General features: G+C 35.8%; 1 protein-coding gene across 1 annotated transcript in view; it reads left to right on the forward strand.

Annotated features, from left to right (window-relative positions):
* CFAP299 (cilia and flagella associated protein 299) overlaps positions 1-19,875 on the forward strand; it is a 622,812-nt gene that overhangs the window by 593,568 nt on the left and 9,369 nt on the right. The window contains exon 5 of the mRNA XM_030877981.2: positions 10,663-10,792. Coding sequence (XP_030733841.1) covers positions 10,663-10,792 — 130 coding nt within the window. The remainder of the gene's footprint in view (positions 1-10,662; positions 10,793-19,875) is intronic.

Consider the following 19,875-nt stretch of genomic DNA (forward strand, 5'->3'; position numbering starts at 1 on the left):
ATTCTGGACATTAAACAAGAGTATAAACGTGAAAGCTCTTTTTAGATGACAAAGCACTACATCAATGTAAAATAACAAGTGTCAGTTGTTTCAATAATAATATCAGAAAGAGAATGAAATTAAGTAGGGCTCTCTGGGACACCCACCCCATCCCTGTACTATTCCTTCAGGTTTCTGCCTTGGGAAAGTGCTTTCTTTGCAATCTCTTCACCGGGAATGGCCACTATAGGACTAGCTACTGGCATTCTTGCTTGACCTTGAGGTTCTCATTCTATGATTTGCAACTGAGAAGTTGCAAATACTTCTCAGGATGTTTCTAATACTTGCTCTGATTGCAAAATCAGAAAGAGCTTTGTGTAACTCATAAATCTATCTCCATAGCCTTACTATGGGAAGATATGGTTATAAGTACATCTGTGATTATCACCTGCTTCTTTCCCATTGCATGGAGCTAGCAATGAAGCATTCCAGACATCCCACCAGAGGGCTAGGGTCTTCAGTGAGGAGGCCAGCATAGGAGTATAGAAGCAGTTATGGAATATTTCCTCAGAATCTTTCCCTGATAAGTCCCCGTTGGGGGCTTATCACAAATAGTCAAGTATCCCAGGTATTATATTACATTCATCTCTCCCTTAGCACCTTCCATAACCAGTCCATATACTTGACATTGCACTTTGGGTTCAGAGCACATAATATGATGAACATGATAGATATCTGTTTTCTGACTCAAATGAAAATTAAGAGCAATAGCCTACTGGCAATGAACACTCCCTTCTATCCACTGCCTTAAAGGGATAGGAAAGCCAAACTTACCAGCTCTCCTTGCTTCCTTTGCTCTGAGCCACTCTGTCCCCAAAGGGAATGCACACCCAAACTTTCTGCACTTTGGTAGAAGACAGTTAATAATCACATTTCACATTCAATTCTCAATTCACAGCAATTTGCTTTCTGCCTCATTAGCAATAAACTACTGAATATCTCTCATAAATGTTAACACTGATCATGAACATTTTTCAGTTCTTATCTAATCTAACTTTTACTATCCTTTCTACCTGGAATGCTTGGCCCTGCTTCTTTCCATCAGGAAAATCTCATTAGAAATATATTTCAGCAAGATATGTATTGTTTTTGACCTCTACAGTCCAAAAATACCTCACACAAATTTCTATTGTATCATTTTTCATGCTGTATTATAATCCTTTGTTTGCATTTTTGACATGTTGAATTGAATTGAATGACCCTTCTGACTACCTGTTACTAGGGCTTTTAATGTTCTCAATTATTTTAATAATTACAGTAGGTTGTTCAACAGTTATTTATATTTTCCCAACTGGCATATGCATTTATTAAATAGCTGATTGAAGTTAGAGATACATTATATAGTTATGAATAGGAGCCAAGTTAACTAACTTATGGAAACACTAAACTTTAGATTTCATATTCTTACCAACCAAAATAACTGATCAAACCTATATTTTTACATGGAATATGATATTTCAGGAAATTAGTTTGTTATAGAATGTTTTACTGCTTTGATATTATTTGAAAAATAGAAAAAGAACAGGAGTGTTTATTATTCTAGATTAAATTTCATGTCTCTATACCACAATTGCAATTTCATATAATATAATTTTTCCACAGCAATAAAATAAAATAAAAAGTATCAACCATAAAAAAACATGTTTTAGCATTTTTTAAACAACTTTATCATATTTTTGGCAAATCCATGGCAAAACTTTGGAAACATTTTGCACAAACATTGGATAAATCAGCTCTAAAACAGCAGTGTTTAAATGGTTTGTAGGTGTAGAGACCACACATCTCAGTTTTCCTGGCATCGTCTGGGCTCACTCTTATTGTGTTGGCACAATTAGTAGCAGCTTTCTTCTTTCACAGAAGGAGCCTAGTTTAGAAAGTAAAATTGTAAAGCCATCCTACTTACAGACTGTCTACACAGAGATTAAAAAGGAGACAATAATGTTTAATGCTTAAATGTCCCCATGACTCTCATAAAATCCCCTGAATTTTCATTTTTCAATAGAAATCTTTTTTTTTTAAAGAAGTGAACTATGGGTGTAAACCACTGTCAGTTGTTTTTTTTTGTGTGTGTGTTTCTTTTTATTTATTTATTTGGCTGCATCAGGTCTTAGCTGCAGCATGTGAGATCTTCGTTGTGGTATGTGGGATATTTCGCTGCTGTGAGCAGGCTCTTTGTTGCAGCATGGGGGCTCCAGAGTGTGCAGCATGCAGGCTCTCTAGTTGTGGCGCATGGGCCTAGTTGCCCTACGGCATATGGGATCTTAGTTCCCCAACCAGGTGTCGAACACCCGTCCCCTTCGATGGAAGGTGGATTCTTAACCACTGGACCACCAGGGAAGTCCCTCAATAAAAATCTTTTGATTTCACAAAAAATGTTTTTGTAGGTTTTTAATTTTATTTCTGTTTTTTACAAATTTCCTTTAAATATGAATATCTCTCTGTCCTAAAAATTATATCTTATAAATATTCTTTATTTTTCTCTCAAATGAAATGTTTTTTTTAACTGTATAAGCATATTCAAGTATTAGGTACTGTACATGCCTACTTGTCCAACAGTTTAAAACCCAAAAAGATTCCATAATTAATAGAGATTGAAACATCTCCCTCCTAATCATTATGAACTATTGGTTATATTCATGGGGAAAATCTCTTAGATGGTAATAGCTTCTATTTCAGTGATGTGTTCTCTGTGATTTCAAATTCCCTGTTCTTGTGGTAATGATCTTATTTTTTCCCTGTGCTTTATGTACTGGAGACTACAATTTTTATAGTCATTATTTTTGTTCTGTATTCACCCCTAAGGCCTTGGATTGCCTTTAAATGTATTTTTAAGTGCAAATTTTTCTAATCTTTGATAGCATTGCCCATTTTGTGCTTTCATGATTTCCCTAAATATGCCATTTCCACTCCATTTGAAGGAAGATATTGAGCAAAACTAGGGCAAACAAAGTATTCTGGAGACACGGCTTTGAAATTTACTCCCCCTGGTGGTCCAATGCTCTGTTGTCGTGTAATGTCATAAAAATATTTTCTCTGGTATCAGGAGTTATCATGTAAAATAGATGACAAACAGGTAATTGTTTCCAAAAACATACATGAGGACCCCCTTATCACTTAGTGAACAGATTTTACACATATTTATCTCAATTCACTATCCCAACTTATTTGTATAAGTTGTGTATAAGTACACTCTCATACAACAAAATGCCCAAACCTTGGATGCTTTTCATGGGGAGCAAATGGAAAATTGTTCTTTTATTCCTAAACCTTAAATAATTTCACATAAGTTACCCCTTAAGTTCTTCTATCTATTTTAGATACAGTATGTTTGAACTTTTCTACAAGTATTTTCTAGATGTGACCACTTAGACGTAAATTAAAATAACGTGTAAGAACTCATTGGATCAAAGGAAGCTTTCATAATAACAGTCTATTACCATTGTAAAGAGCCTTTGCAATATATAGTTCAACCTCTAAACTTTAGATAAGAGAAAATTGAAACCACTGCATGAGGGTTTAGATTTCCTAAGTCCCAGATCAATGTTCTAGATCAATTCTCTTAATTACATTTTAAAGTAAATTTTCTTGCTACTTCTTTATTTTAATTCTGTAATAATTAAAAATACTGTAATCAGCTGTATCACAAATAATAATAAAGATGGACATATATCATTAATTTAGTCAATGAACATTTATTGAGTGCCACTTTTTTTTTTTTTTTTGCTGTACGCGGGCATCTCACTGTTGTGGCCTCTCCCATTGTGGAACACAGGCTCCGGACGTGCAGGCTCAGTGGCCATGGCTCACGGGCCTAGCTGCTCCACGGCATGTGTGATCTTCCCAGACCGGGGCACGAACCGGTGTCCCCTGCATTGTAAGGTGGACTCTCAACCACTGTGCCACCAGGGAAGCTCGAGTGCCACTTATTGTTAGATAGAGTACAGCAAGTTTAAACAGGTTTGGAAGGTGGGAAAAATTTATTTTCTAATATGTTGAGATTGAGGAGTCTATGATTTATCCCAGTAAATATTTACAATTGAGCAAGTCATGTGGATAAGCAGCTCAGGTGAGAGAACTGAGATGGAACAGCGATCGAGGTAAGTTGGCATAGAGAAGATAGATTTAATTATAATATATTAGGAGAAAAGTGTGATGACCTGGAGAGAATCTAAGTTTGGGGAAGTTTTTAAATCTCTTTTCTCTTCTTTCCTTTCCCCTTTTTATTCCTTTCTTTCCTTTTTTACTTCTTTCTCTCTCCCTCTCTTTCTTTCTTTTCCTTGTTTAGCTGAAATTCATATGTTTGTTAGTTCTAGGAAAAGTTTTATCGTGAACAAATGGATACCAAGGGGGATAGGTGGGTTGGGATGAATTGTGAGATTGAGATTGACATAAATACACTATTGATACTATGTATAAAATAGATAAATAGTGAGAAACTACTGTGTAGCTCAGGAAACTCTACTCAATGCTCTCTGGTGACTTAAATGGAAAGGAAATCCAAAAAGGAGGCTATATATATATATATATATATAGCTGATTCACTTTGCTGTACAGTAGAAACTAACACAACATTGTAAAGCAACTGTATTCCAATAAAAATTAATTAAAAATAAAAGAAGTCAAGAAATAGCAGATTAAAAAGAGCATTTGGATTGGTGACATCAGCAAGATAGCAGAGTAGGAAGCCCTGGACTCTCCTCCCACAAATACACAGATTCAGCAAGAATTCCTAGACAAATTCCCTTTGTGATAAATCCAGAAGCTAATTGAAAGGTCCCTGTATCCCCAGGCAAATGCAAAGCCAGCCTCACCAAAGCCAGTAGAGAGGTTTGGGACACCGTCTTACTGGAATCCCTACTGCCAGCATAGCACCATACTATGAAAAAGAAACACCCTAACTCTCAGCTTCTCCCAAGGGAGGCAGGGGTTGGTCTGTGCATTCAGACGCCCAGCTCTTCTCGGGGGGGGGGGGGGTCCCCAGAGGACTAACTTCAATTTTGCCAGTCTTGGAGTTCTGGTGGGCCAGGCACATTCCATGCACCTGGAGGAAAATGGTGACAGCAGCTTGGGCTGGTAGACATCATACATAGATCTTACTCCCTGCTCATCACATAGCAAATGACAAAACCCACAGCTGCCTGCTTCTCCCTGGGGAGGGAAAAAGTTAGAAGAGGCCAGTGAATCTCTGTCCAGGTTGCTTGGTGGAGGTCTTCTCCTGTATAAGGCCAGTCCATGAAGACTGGGAGAGATGCCTACTTTGTCTAATATGCAGGCAGCAACACAGAAAGTCAAGGAAAATCAAGAATCAGGCAAGAATGTTCTCCCCAAAAGGAATAAGATAAATCTCCAGATACTGACACTACAGAAAGGTACTGATAGTATACCTAAAAGAGAATTCAAAATAACTGTCATAAAGGTGCTCACTGAGGTCAAGAAAACAATTAATGAACAAAGGGAGAAATTCAACAAGGAAAAAATATTAAAAAGTACAAAACAGAAATCATAGAGCTAAAGACAATAATTAAACTTAAAAAAAAACCCACTAAAGTGTTTCAACATCAGACTAGATTAAGCAGAATAAAACATCGATGAACTCAAAGACCAGTCATTGGAAATAATTAAGTCAGAGAAGCAAAAAGAAAACAATGAAAAAGAGTGAAAAAACCTTAAGAGAGTTATGGGACACCATCAAGGAACCAATACACATATTATGGGATTCCAAGAATGAGGAGAGATAAAGGATGAGAAAAATTATTCAAAGAAATAATGACTGAAAACTTCCAAAATCTGGGGAAGGAAATGGACATCCAAATCCAAAAAGCTTAAGGGACACCAATCAGATAAATCTACTTCAAGACACACATTATAATTAAATTGTCAAAAATCAAAGACAAAGAGAAAATTTTGAAAGAAGCAAGAGAAAAGCAACTTGTCACATCCAATGGACCCTCCTCGCCTTCTTATAAGACAATTAACAGATTTTCAATAGAAACCTTGCAGGCCAGAAGGGAGTGGGATGATAGACTCACACTGCTGACAGAAAAGAGCTACTACCAAAGAGTAATATGCCCAGAATAACTGTCCTTCAAAAATGAAGAAGAGATAAAGACTTTCCCACACAGAAAAAATGCTCAGAAAGTTCACCACCACTAGATTTGCCCCATAAAAAATGCTAAAGGGAGTTCTTCAAATTAAAATGAAAGGATGCTAAAAAGAAACATGATAGCATAAGAAAGTATGAGACTCATTGATAAAGGTAAATATATAAAAAAAATTCAGAGTAGTGTATTACTGTAATGGCAGTGGGTAAATCTCTTTTAATTCTACTATAAAAATTATAAGACAAAAGTATTAAAAAATAATTATAACAAAAAAGTTAAAGATACACAGTATGAATAGATATAAATTTTGACAGTAGCATGAAGTACATGGATGGGAGAAGTTAAAATGTAAAGTTTGTGTATGTGATTAAACTTGTTATTATCATCTTAAAATTAACATTTACAACTATAAGATATTTTATGTTAACCTCAAGATAACTACAAAAAAATACTTATAGAAGATACACAAAAGAAAAAGATCAAGTATTCAAAATATATCAATAAAAGAACTAACAAAACAAAAAGGAAGACAGCAAGAGAGGAAAAAAAAAGACAAAAGAACTCCAAGACTAACAGACAACAATTAATAAAATGGCAAGAATAAATCCTTCCCTATCAATAACTGCTTTAAGTATAAATGGATTAAACTCCCCAATCAAAAAACAGAATGGCTAAATGGATTTTAAAAAACAACACTCAACTATATGCGGTCTAAAAGAAACTATTCACAACAGTCAAGATGTGGAAACTACCTAAATGTCCATTGACAAATGAATGGAAAAAGAAAATGTGGTATATACATACAATGGAATATTATTTAACCTTAAAAAAGAAGGAAATTCTGCAATATGTGACAACACGAATGAAACTTGAGGGCATTATGAAAAGTGAAATAAGCCAGTCACAGGAAGACAAATACTGTATGATTTCGCTTATATGAGGTATCTAAAATAGTCAAATTCGTAGACTCAAAGAATGGAATGGTGGTTACCTGGGGCTGGGGAGGAGGGGGAATTGAGGAGTTAATAATCAACAGGCATAAAGTTTCACTTAAACAAGATGAATAAGCTATAAAGCTCTGCGGTACAGCATTGTACTTACGGTCAACATAATGTATTGTACACTTAAAAATTTGTTAAGAGGGCAAGTCTCCTGTTAAGTGTTCTTACCACAATAAAATAAAAATTTTTAGAAAAAGTACTTGTTTTAGATTCTATAGGCTAGGTCTGAGACTGTATTCTAGTACTTACTAGTAATGTAAACTTCAAATTTTTTATTATCTTCTCTTAGCTCCAGTTCACTCATCTATATAATAGGAATAGTAATAAATAATATGCAGGGTTCTTACTAAAATCAAATTAACCTACATATATATAGGAATATCATAGTTCTGTTGTATATTAGATACATCTTCTCATATAGAATTTTTTATGGCAAAGCCTTTTTATAGCTCCTGCCTCTTTAGGATCCTGCTTTCTCTATTTTTCCCTCTTCACACCATGGAAACATGTTCAAGAATATTTCATCTTTTTTTTAAAAAAAGCTGAACTTTAATTTTTTATATCCCCAGTGCTACCCTAGTTTTCTTGTTTACTTTATAACTAAATTAATAAAGGAATTTTTTATTCAGTAATCTGTTCCCATCTTGCCCTTAAATTCTCTATAACTGAATTTTGCCCCCACCATTTTACTGCAACTGCTTTTCCTGTAATATCCTTCCAAGTGCAAATTTTGATGAACTCTCTTCATGCCTTATCTAATATATGAGGCATTTGACACTATTGTCTTTCTTAAAGTACTGTTTCTTGATATATTCTCCTCTCTTCAGTTTTTGCAAAAAAGTAACTCTTTCCTGGTTCTTTCTGATGCTTCAGATCACTGTTTTTTACTCTCCTTTGCTGATTCCCCTTCCTACTCGATAAAATTGATGTTCCAGATTTCATTCTTATCTCCATCTTCTCCTTTGTCCATCTCAGTCACCTCTTTGAATTTAAACACTGCTGATACTTCTAGATACATTACTCCATCTAACAAAAGTCTCTAACTTCAGAAATTCATCCATTATCTATTTCTTCCATTAATATGCATTTAGCATCTACCATTGTGAGGCATGGTCTGAAAAAAGGAATTGGAAATAGGGCAGTAAACAACACAAACCAAGATCCTTGCTTTCATTTTCTTAGATATTTCATAAGGATTTCAAGTTCAAGACGTCTAAAACTGAACTACACGCCCCCCACCTCACCTCCTACAATCTGTTCCTTACCTCGTATTTTAGTTCCTAGTAAATAATTCCATCCACTTAAGTATTCAAAACAGAAATCTGAGAGTAATCCTAGACTCTTATCTCATTGATGTCTTTCTCATAACCATTAAATCCACTTTTCAATGTCTTCTCAAATCCAGTCCCTCATCTTCATCCACAAGTACACTTCAAGATCACTTGGGCTCTGCATGTATAAAAGGGGATAGTTTTATGCCTACTTCATGGTGTTGACAATAAGGTTGATGAGATAATAGATTCATTAGTCTCAGAACAGTACCCAACACATGGTGTGGTGCTTATTAAATAAGTGTTAGTTATCTTTATTAAATACTAATAATTATTAGCTATTAGAATTGGCATGTGAGATGAAACCTGTTTCCCTTCCCTGCCTAGTAAAACAAAAGTATTGATTAACAATCCAAATCACTTCATCAAAAGTACCACGTGCTACACAAATTAACTTTTTTTGATAAAGTGTATATATATAAAATCTGCCTGTATGACTCAAGCATTTTATTGGGGTTATGTATATCCATATATCTCAGAAATATATGTATGTGTGTATATATATATATATATATATATATATATATATATATAGTTGAGGATCATACCCATGTCCCCTGTTCCAATTTGTGAATCTCCTAACTGAACAGCCAGGAGAATAGAGGTCAATTTATCTTCTTTATTATGAATTAAACTGAATTGGGGGACCCAGCTTAGGTGCATAGTCAAATTGGCTTGTAATACTTTTACCACTGGATTGAATTTATCACCAGTACTATAGGCTGCTCTCCTATCATCACCCTATTGGGCATTGAGCCTGCCATGATAAACTTCACTCATGAAAGCTGGCTAAAGTGAGGACCTAGAAAGCCATGAATGTTTAGCTCCTTTTCTCAGTTCACTAATCAGATAGTCATTCCTGCTCTCTTGCAGAGGCTTGATTAAACAGACAGAGATGGTTGGAAAACCACTTTTCCTGACTCTGTGCCTCAGAAAAGGCAGACACTCCAATGTCTTGGCCACAGAAGGAGTAAGAGGGGAAGAGAGAGACTAGTTCTCACTAATATGCACCCCCAAAGATATAAATATATGATCTATATAATTAGTTTTTTCTGAGTATTAAAAAATTTGAGAGTAAACATATTACATTTTCAGGTAGTAGCAAAAAGGTGATGCCTCAGAAAACAATGTAATTCAGAGTGAGTTTAATCAATGAAATCTACTCTTTCAAAATGAAAAAGAGGAGTAATAGAGGGAAAAACAACCCAGAAATAGGATAAGGGGAAAATGATTAAAAATAAATATTACAAATATTTGAGAGGCATACTGGGCTGGGAGCTCTACATGACTTATCTCTGTGGCTGTCATTTTAAAAGCAAACATAATATTAGAAATGTGTTAATGGGAATAAGATATGTAAAAATAAGTGTATTGAGTATACTTCCAATGAACATAACAGCATTATATTTGTTTTTGACAAGTAAGTATAAAATGAGAGATGGAAAAAAATAGAAAGTTTCCATAGACAAACCTCCAAAGAAGGGATTGAACAGGCAATGTTGAACAGTAGAAAGAACATGAATATGCTTTGAAACACACAGATCTGGGTTGAAATATTAACCCTATGATGTATTAGTTGCAGGGTGTTAACTATGCTAGTTGAACTCCCATAGTATCCTTGCTTTGTCTGTGAAATAAGAGCAAATTCATATGGGTGTTGTTTTAGAATACATCACATCATGCCTGGCCTCTGGTAACCTCTCAAACACAAGTAGTTTTCTTACTGCCCGGGAAACATATTATTGAAAAATAGAACCTTAAAGAAATGAATTAATTTGTTTTGAATGAAAAGAGGTGACTTAGCCTGCCTTTCCTTCCAGTAAACAGTCTCTTAATACCCTGAATACTCAATATCTTGAAGAGTCTGAACTAGAAGAAATAGCCTTAAATTGCATCAATTTTCTTCTTGACTTCCTGGGAATATGATACTGGAATAGGTCCTAGGTCCTAGAGTGTCCAAACCAGGAAATCATGCAAAACATTCATAAATATGTATCTAAATGATTTGAAAATAACCCAGTCTAATCTTTTCTGCAAGAATTTTAATCACACATGTGGTCTACATTGTTGTATAGACTGTGATCCTATCCATTTATTTTGAAGCTGAACTGCCCCAAATATTTTCTGAAATATATTTGTCAATTTAATTCATTATGCATATTAATTCCTAATAAATATTTATTTCTATAGTTTTTACAACTGGGACAGTCATGTTGCTGTTTGGAATTCAACTCCCAACTACCAAGTGATTGCTGATAATCCAGAAGGCTTACTTTTCAAATACAAAAGAGACAGAAAAATTCTCAACGTGGACCCTAAGGTAAGTCTGCTTTTACACTTAGGTATCTCCTCAAATTTTATTGTATCTCTACCATCATTCAAAAATTATTAAATATTTGACCTTAAGCTTTTAAATTTAGAAGTGAAAAGATATGTGGAAACTTAGAGCATCTACTCTCCTTAAAGAAAAAAACTTCAAAACAATAAATTATCAGAAATCAACAAAGAAGAATTTGGGAGGAATTTAAATGGAACTCACATGTGGGAACACTTCTTCATGCCTGACAGCAGAATTAGGTAAGGGAGTCAGTGACAGCAAATCTGTTTGCTCTGATTCTGGGGAGTCCAGTAACTTTCTGCTCTGAAAAGGGAGATGAGTCATTTAGGGAAGAGAGACTCTCACCTCACACACATACCTTTTTGTATGTGACTAACACTGAAAACAGTGTTGTGTTTACTGCATTTCTGAGCATTAACTTAGAAAATACATTTGATTTAAATATTTTTAAAACATGTGCCATGATATTTTGAATTTGTTCAAAGACAAATGTTTACATCTTACATATTTTCAAAGACTACGTTTACATCATGACTTTTAATCATGATTTGTCATATAGCTGGGGGTGAAGGTTGAAACGTAAAAGTCGTATGTGCTTGGGTTGCTTTGGTGGGTTTTTTTTCTAACTTTTAGAAAACATGTTACTCACATGACAATATCAGTCTAAAATCCAAAGTCAAGAGAAATAGTTCTTCATAGTGAAGGAATAAAATTGTGTGATATGCCTGGGGTAGGTAAAGAATGGACTGAAGGTAAAGGGGAGTCTTAATCTAAAACCTTTTCAAAAAGTTTTTCAAAATAAAAAATATTTAGTTTCATATCCACTTAATGTAGTTCTTTGCTCATAAAAAGTACTTAGTAACTATGTGCTCAAAAAATGAATAAAGGAAATTTTGTAGCATGAAATAGATTCTTGTCTGAATCAGATACAGCTTCAAACACAAGAAACCCCAAGCTGGTGACTTAAAGAGAAAAGAGACTTCTTTCTCTCCCACTTGTAAGTCTATATAGTGGCTGTCCAAAGTTGGAGTGGCAGCTACACTGTCATCTGGGCCAAGGTGGCCCTCATCCTCTTAGGCCAACATAGATCTCCAGCCAAAACAACCACCTTTTAAACAGAATGTATGGAAGAAGGTGAGTAGGTACAAAGAACATGCCCCCACTGCCTTGTAAGGAAGTTTCCCCAAAGCTACCACACTCATGGTCACTTATGTTCCATGGCAAGAGCTTAGTCACACGGCCATATCTTGCTACATGGAAGGCTGGGAAATGTAATCTTTATTTAGGTAGTCATATGTCTTGTAGAACAAGAGTTCTACAAAAAGGAGAAGAGAGGTTTGCGTAGACAACTAGCAGTTCTGTTACTATATTGGCCTTATGGAGCACCCCCCACCCCACCCTTGTGCCCTAACCTGGCTGAAGACACCTGCCTTGGCGAGGGAGCTTCTTTTCCTGTTCAGATTTGCACAGGCAATAACAAAACTGATGCTGAGATTGAAATAACACAAGCTTTATTCAATGGCCAGAGAATGGAGAAGCCGGAACTTAGTTCACAAATCAACTTCTAGTCAGGGGGTGATCAAGGCAAGATTTTTAAAGGTAGGGTTAATGACAGGGAGGCATATGCATTGGCTTTCTGGGAATAGGTGGGGTTCTTCCTGGAACTGGTTGCCACCTCCTTTTTTTCCTTCTATGGTGTGGTAATTCCTGTTATGGCCACCGGCAAGCGTGTCACTTAGCATGCTCGTGTATTACAGTGAGTGTATGATGGGGCTCAAGGTCTACTGAAGACCAGGTCATCAGCCATTTTAGACTTGGCCAGTTCTAACCAGTTCTGGTGGCCTCCTGTTTTTCTCTTCTGGTGGTTTCTTGTGAGACAAAGATAACACTTCCCCACAGCTTACATTCCCTTGGGGGAGGGGGAGAGTTAGAGTTAACAACCATGGTGACAGTTTCTGACACAACACTATCTCCTTCAAAAGAACATTACTCTTTTTTTTTTTGTTCTCAGGTTTCTCATTAGTAAGATGAGGGACTGGACCTGAACATCAGTAGGGCCATATTTATTATGAATCTATGAATAGCGGAGAAGTTTATGAGTGCATCTTCTCTCTGGTGGTGCCTCTATACTCAACATAGATGGGTGTGAACATGTTATCATTTGAGGCAAATTACAGAAAACTTAATAAATAGCATTCACAGAGTCTTTTCCTTTTTGAAGGCTAAACTATGTACATAAGAAAAGATATAAATTGATTTATAGCATCATTAAGACGTATGAAACAAATTTTTGAATCAGTTTTGAATGATATCACACAGACTCTTTTAGGGCTCTATTTTAACTGATGCCATATACATATATCAAGAATGTATGTCATGAATTAGAGTTTTTGTCTATGTCTTTGAAGAATCATTATTGAATCCAAACTGCTGCTTGACTGGTTCAAATAACTTTAACTAAAACACACATTTACAAAGTAATCAATCATGATCTTTCAAAGACTTAGTCAACAATCCATGAAATATAACGTCTTCCTCTTTTTTCCTGGAAGATTTTACTTATAACTCAAAAGATTCATGATGAGTCTGAAGGAAAGTTACTTCCAAAATCTTGGAGAATGAACAAGGATTTGGTTAATTAATGATAAAAGTAAAGAATTATTGGGTGAGACATCCAATGATATTTGGGTACTTCTATTTCTTTAAATTTTATTTTAAGCTTATCTTTTTAAAGATAAAAACTTACTGGAAAAGAATGTCGGTCTCAGCATTAATAAACAAAATTCTAGGCCTTACTTTACTATTAACTGGCTGCATGGCCTTGAGAAATTCACTTTACCTCCCTAGGCTTTACTGTTCACAACTGGAAGATGAGAATTTATTGTTGTTGTTGTTATCATTGTTTTCTGATCTCTGGAGTCCTTCTACAGGCTCAGACCTGATTCACAGAGATTCTGACTCAACTGGGCCCAGAAGTACATATTTTCATAAGTGGCCAGTGTGATTCTGCTGTAGATTGCCATGAACCACAATTTGAAAAAGTCTTATCTATAAAAGCACAATAATCTCAAGAGATCTGGTACTCTGTTCCCAAACACAAGTGTTCTCAAACAAAATATAACACATATATTTTCATTTTTATGGACTAGATATAAAAGTAGCATGTACATCACCTACCTGATTTCTTAGCTTTTTCACCCTCCTCAAAGAGCCATGATCCTTTTATATTTCATGCATCCACATAGCAGCTCTTACAGGCCTGCAGGAGAGTGAAGAAATAAGCTAATATGTCAAGTTTTTTGAACTACAAACAACGATACGAGTTACATTTTTATAGTCAGTATTCTTCTTAATAATTTTGCTGATAATTCTTCTTAAGATGAACACCTTCTAATAACTTCATAGTTAAAGTGCTATAAAATGTTGTAAGAACAACACAACTCAACTCTCCTTCAAGTACTCTCTTTGAAATATTTTATGCTTAAAATTAAAGGGGTCAAGATAAATGAAAAGTGGAAACACTGGTAAACAGGATGTGTTTCCTTTGTACAACACAGATGTAGACTCATTAATTCTGAAGCATGTTTCCTATGAAACATAGTTGTTTGTGAATGGTAAGAGTGGAAAAAAGAAAATTGTGCAGGTCTTAGAACAAGTAATATGAGTTCATTGGTTAATAAATTCCCAATGCAATAAGAGTTTGGTTGCACTGAAAACAGGACCACTGGCTTTAACTTCCCTGCAGCTGCATAACATCTGGAAAAAATAAGTTCAGTTTCTACTTTTGAGTGAAGAATGCTTGTCTAAGTGATTCACACCCACCAAAATGTTTCCATTGTATTACCTTTAGAAGGACTAAGGGGACACAGTTTGCACTCACTCCTCTGCACTATCTGGACAAATGAGAAAAACTAGGCATTTTTCTTTTACTTTTAGGAAACATTAACCTGAAAGAGTTTGCTTTGAGTCTTAGCCTAACATAGGTGGTCTAAAACCTTCATGATCTACTAATAAGATGACATAAAATGGTTAAAATAGGAAACATCTTCCACAGTTACACCAGCTTTTTTCCTTTCCCCTCCCCTCTTCTATTAACTAATGTGAGAACATATCACCTGGAAAAATGTCTGGTTAATAGGTACTTAATAAATATTCATGGAACAAATGATTAAATGAATGATTCCCTCTAAACACACAAATATAATGCTATAATAATTCAAAGTTGAGGAGTGGATTATGTCACTGATGCTTGAGGTAAAAGTGATAGCTAGAAAGGGTACAGTCACACCACTCTGTATTGATCCAAGTAAGTCAAAAAATAAATTACAAGAACTTATCAGTGGAAACAGCTAGTGTTGCCATAATTGTAGGCTTTGTTGAGGTTATGCAGAAACCTTTATTTGGTATGTGCTTTCAAGTGTTCTTGTGCAGTCCCAGGAATATGTAATTTAAGCTGTCTCAAATTAAGACTGTTAAATTAGAATATGTTTTTGATTTATGAACAAATTGACACAAACAGGTTAAATGACTTGTTCAAGGTCACAGAGTTCATCATTAGTAGACTCTAGCGATGGAGGTTAAACATAAATTTGAGACACCATAGGGAATGTAAAGATGAGCAAGAGTTCAACCCTTGCCCTTTAAGTGCTTGAAAGATTTTTAAGGAAACAGGCATGTAAAAAATATAACTGCAACATAAGGAAGAAAGTGATATGTTGCAAAAAAGAGAAATGCTTTGGGGATTCAGTGGAAGAGATGACTTTTGATCTGAAGCAGGAGCCAGTGGAAAGGAGACGGTGAGGGGACAGCATTGGGGATTATTAGGTGATTATTAATAGAGGAGGTAATCTTTTACCTGAAATTGAAGAATGATTAAGAATTGAACTCATAGAGATGGAGAAGAAGATAATGCCAGGAATGAAACCTATTAGCAAAGATAAGGTTGATGAGTGTAAAACAAAGGCAAAGAAAACCTAAATAGTTCAATTTGGCTGCTGAATTAGTTTGGAGAAGGAGCAGAATGGGAATTGAGCATGGAAAGGTCATGAAAAGCCTTGAATGCAAGACTGATGAAGACCTTGGAGTAGACCTGACAGGAAATAGGGAAATATGCCCAGGCTCTTGTGCAGGGAAATAACAGGAAGAAAGTTGTGTTTTAAGGAGATTAGAGGGTGTTGATCACGACAGACTAGGGAGAAAGACTGGAGAAAATGAGAGCATAACAGTAATCCAGGTGAAGAGCAAAGAGAACCAGAATTAGGGGCCCTACCCCAGTTAGGATGTTTCTGAGTTACGTTTTTAGTATCACAACTACCCGGCCATCCAGGTAAAGACAAAACTTAGAGAATATATCAATGAAGAAAAAGTGGTTGAGAGATCTCACTTTACTCCAACACTTAGGAAAGAGAAAGAGAGTTAGTTCTAGTGCTGGATGAGTATAGAGAAAAAGGTGGATGGATGTTAGTCAGTCTGTCGCCTCTTCATTCTTCCTTCCATCCTCCTGTTCCTCGTCTGATGTTTACTGAGTAACTACTGGGCACTGTGAGGTATAAAAAGTGGACCCGAAAGGTGGGTTTCTTGCCCTAAAAAGCTTATAGGTTAATTGGTGGGCGGGTGAGAACATAAAATACGCAGAGAAATGGCAAGCTGGAAAGTGACCTGAGAGGAAAGAAAATGCTCCAAGAATTCAAAGGAGGAAGAAGTTACTTTGGACCTAAAGCATTCAAAAAAAAGTTAATGAAAGAGATGGCATCTGAACTGGATCTTAAAGGATGAGTATGGTGAAAACATGAGGACTGGAGCAGAGGAGTATACTGATAGGAAGGAACATCACATAAAAGGTGTGGAAGCACAGAGCATGCGGCTACATGGGAAGGGAGAGGAGCTCCTTTTGGCTAAAGAGTCATTCTCAGCATGGGCCAGACATCAGAATCACCCAGAAAGTTTTAGAATATTTGATCCCCAAAGATTCATCCCCGAAGATTCTAGTTTAATTGGTCTGGGTGGAAGGCCTGGGCATCCATACTTTTTAAAAGCTCCCAGGTGATTCTTAACTGCAAGCAGTTGAGACCAAGGTACAGGAAGGAGAGAAATAGCAGAGAAGTTTTGAGAGAAAATTGAACTCCAAGAGTGGAAGCCAAATCTAATGAGTTTTTGCCATTCTGCACAGTTCAATGAAAATCTGTACCATTTGTGTTATGACTTAGAATCAAAATTTCTGAGTACAAAAATGATTAAGACATTTTGAAAGGAGGTTATTTTTCTGTTGGCTAAACTCCAATTGGTGTTCAAAAGAAAATCAATTGTATGAAAAATGTGAAATTCAGTAAGACAGAGGCTCCTTTTTATTACTTTGTTTCGTGTCTAATAGAGTGCATTTGAATATAGTTCCCTGATAAATAGCTGATAACAAAACAAGCAAACAAACAAACAAACAAAAATGTTAAAAGATCTTAGAGATGTGTGGTTTCTACTAGATGTAAGAAATTGAAACAAGACATTATTATAGCATAAACCTTTCTGGTTCACCCTGAGTGTCACAGAACTTGGACAATATGCAAATGCAGACCGTGCATTGATTTAGCAGGATGTATTTCTTTTCTCTTTACATATCAATACTCCTGTCTATACAGCAGGTGCTCCCCAACCCAGTCTCCCCTTTTTGAAAATCACAACTGTTCAAACATAAAAATGTGCTACTTTGGAATGCAAACTGTTATCACAAGAGCTCTTCATCAACATCCAGCCCACCATGGCTTGATTAGTAGCAATTTCCTTCACTTCTATATAGCATTTCCCCTTCCTCTCTCCTCACGCCAGCCAATCAGGAGAACACTAAGCTCCACCCCCTAGAGGTTCAAACTGCATAGGTCTGTGGCAAGGCCCAGGAATTTGTATTTTTTTAATATTTTATTTTATTAGAGTATAGTTGATTTACAATGTTGTGTTAGTTTCAGGTGTATAGCAAAGTGATTCAGTTCTACATTTATTTTTTTTTTCTTTTTCAGATTCTTTTCCCATATAGGTCATTACAAAACATTGAGTATAGTTCCCTTTGTTATACAGTAGGTCCTTGTTGTTTCTCTGTTTTGTTTGTAGTAGTGTGTATATGTTACTCCCAAATTCCTTATTTATGCCCCACCTTACCTGTCCCCTTTGGTAACCATAAGTTTGTTTTCTATGCCTGTGAGTCTATTTCTGTTTTGTAAATAAGTGCATTTGTATCATTTTTTTAGATTCCAGATATAAATGATATCATATGATATTTGTCTTCTGTCTGACTTATTTCACTTAGTATGATAATCTCTAAGTTCATCTGTGTTGCAGCAAATGGCAATATTTTGTTCTTTTTTATGGCTGAATAGTATTCCATTGTATATATATACCACATCTTCTTTATCCATTCATCAGCCAGTGGATATTTAGGTTGCTTCCATGTCTTGACTATTGTAAACGGTGCTGCGGTGAACATTGGGGTGCATATGTCTTTTTGAATTATGGTTTTCTCCAGATATATGCCCAAGAGTATTTTTAAATGTCTCCTCAGGTGAGCTTAAAGATTAGCTGGATTTGATATATACTGCTTTTCATAGTGATATATCATTAGCTATTGTTTCACCTTACCATATGTCCATAAGGTAATCAAACTTCATTCCTCTAAAACACCTTTTAAGTCAACAGTGTTAATTTTAAGTAGTCTAAATTACACATTCCTGAGACTGCACAAACTGACTACAAAGTACAAACCGTACAGCAAAGGCTTCTGGATAACCTCCACAGTAATATGAATGACCACAGTAGATGCTTCCACTGATAAATTTTTCCTTCCTTACTTGGATCATTATAGAATAAGGGTGATGGTACTCATTCTTGCTGTCATGGCCTCATCAAGAATCATTTTGTCAGGTAGGTTTGCCCAGAGGCTTCTATGAAACATACATGACAGAGACTCATAAAGCATAAACTGAAACGTAGGGCAGAAACCCTTTCTGGTCTCTAGTGCTAGCATATGGCAGGTGCTTAGTAAACATCTGTGGAATGAATAAACTGAATATTAAATATTTGCTAAAGAAATGAATAGGAGGGCCAAAAATATCCTGGAAACTTTTGAGGTTAACTTTAAACTATTTTAGGATCTTAGACATTTGAAACATATGTAGAGTTAATGCTATTTTTAAAGAGTTGAAAATTGCCAGAGTAATTGACTTTGGTGCTTTTCTGTCCATGGTAGGTGAGTTAACCCTGGGGGTCCTTTGCTGAACTTTGGAGTGCTGATTCTAGGTGTCCAGGGCAATGGCGCTGTGTTAGGTTCTTGGTATCTTATTATTTTTTAAAAATGAATGTATAGTCATTATTGTATATGATACAGATGCAAAAAGACACAAAAAATCAAAAAGCCACATTTTACTTTCTTTTTCTACGAGCAAAACAATATCTAGTGAACAACGTTTAAAATTAAAAATAACTTCTACTAATGAAAACATATGTTTTTGTTTTGGGGGGTTTTGGTTGTTTGTTTGCTGAATTTAGAGGACGATTCCAGCAATACCTCCTCACAGCTCCTCTCTCCTCTGTTCCGCAAACCCCCACCCAAACACTTGCTACTATTAGTAGGAAAGGTGTTAATTGCCTCCTAATTCTGCCTCCCAGTTCATTGACTATGTTAAAATCATCTGGAGCCTGTCACAGGCTGAAATTTCTCTTCTCAAAATGGTGGCCCATAACATTCCTACATCCTTCCCGCAGATGGTTCGAATTTATTCTCTTGAAGCTCCACCCTCACTGAAGGTCCTCAGTTTTACAGTCTGTCTTTTTACAGGGCCAAGGTATATTTCCTATTGGATAGTTTTAAAAAGAACCCATATTGACTAGAATAGGTTTAAGAGAAACTATGATTTCTTCAAAGTCTCCAACAGCGTTCCCTCAACTCCACGCAAACTTGAATTAATGGGGCAAGGGATACTTACTGAATCACCAGCACCACTTTTTTGGCTCCTGGATTTTCCTCAGAGAGCTCTTGTAAAAGTTGCTTTTTAACAGTGGCACAGTCACAGTTATTAAGTAAA

The sequence above is a fragment of the Globicephala melas genome, chromosome 5, assembly GCF_963455315.2.
Source record: "Globicephala melas chromosome 5, mGloMel1.2, whole genome shotgun sequence".
In the NCBI taxonomy this organism is placed as follows: domain Eukaryota; kingdom Metazoa; phylum Chordata; class Mammalia; order Artiodactyla; family Delphinidae; genus Globicephala; species Globicephala melas.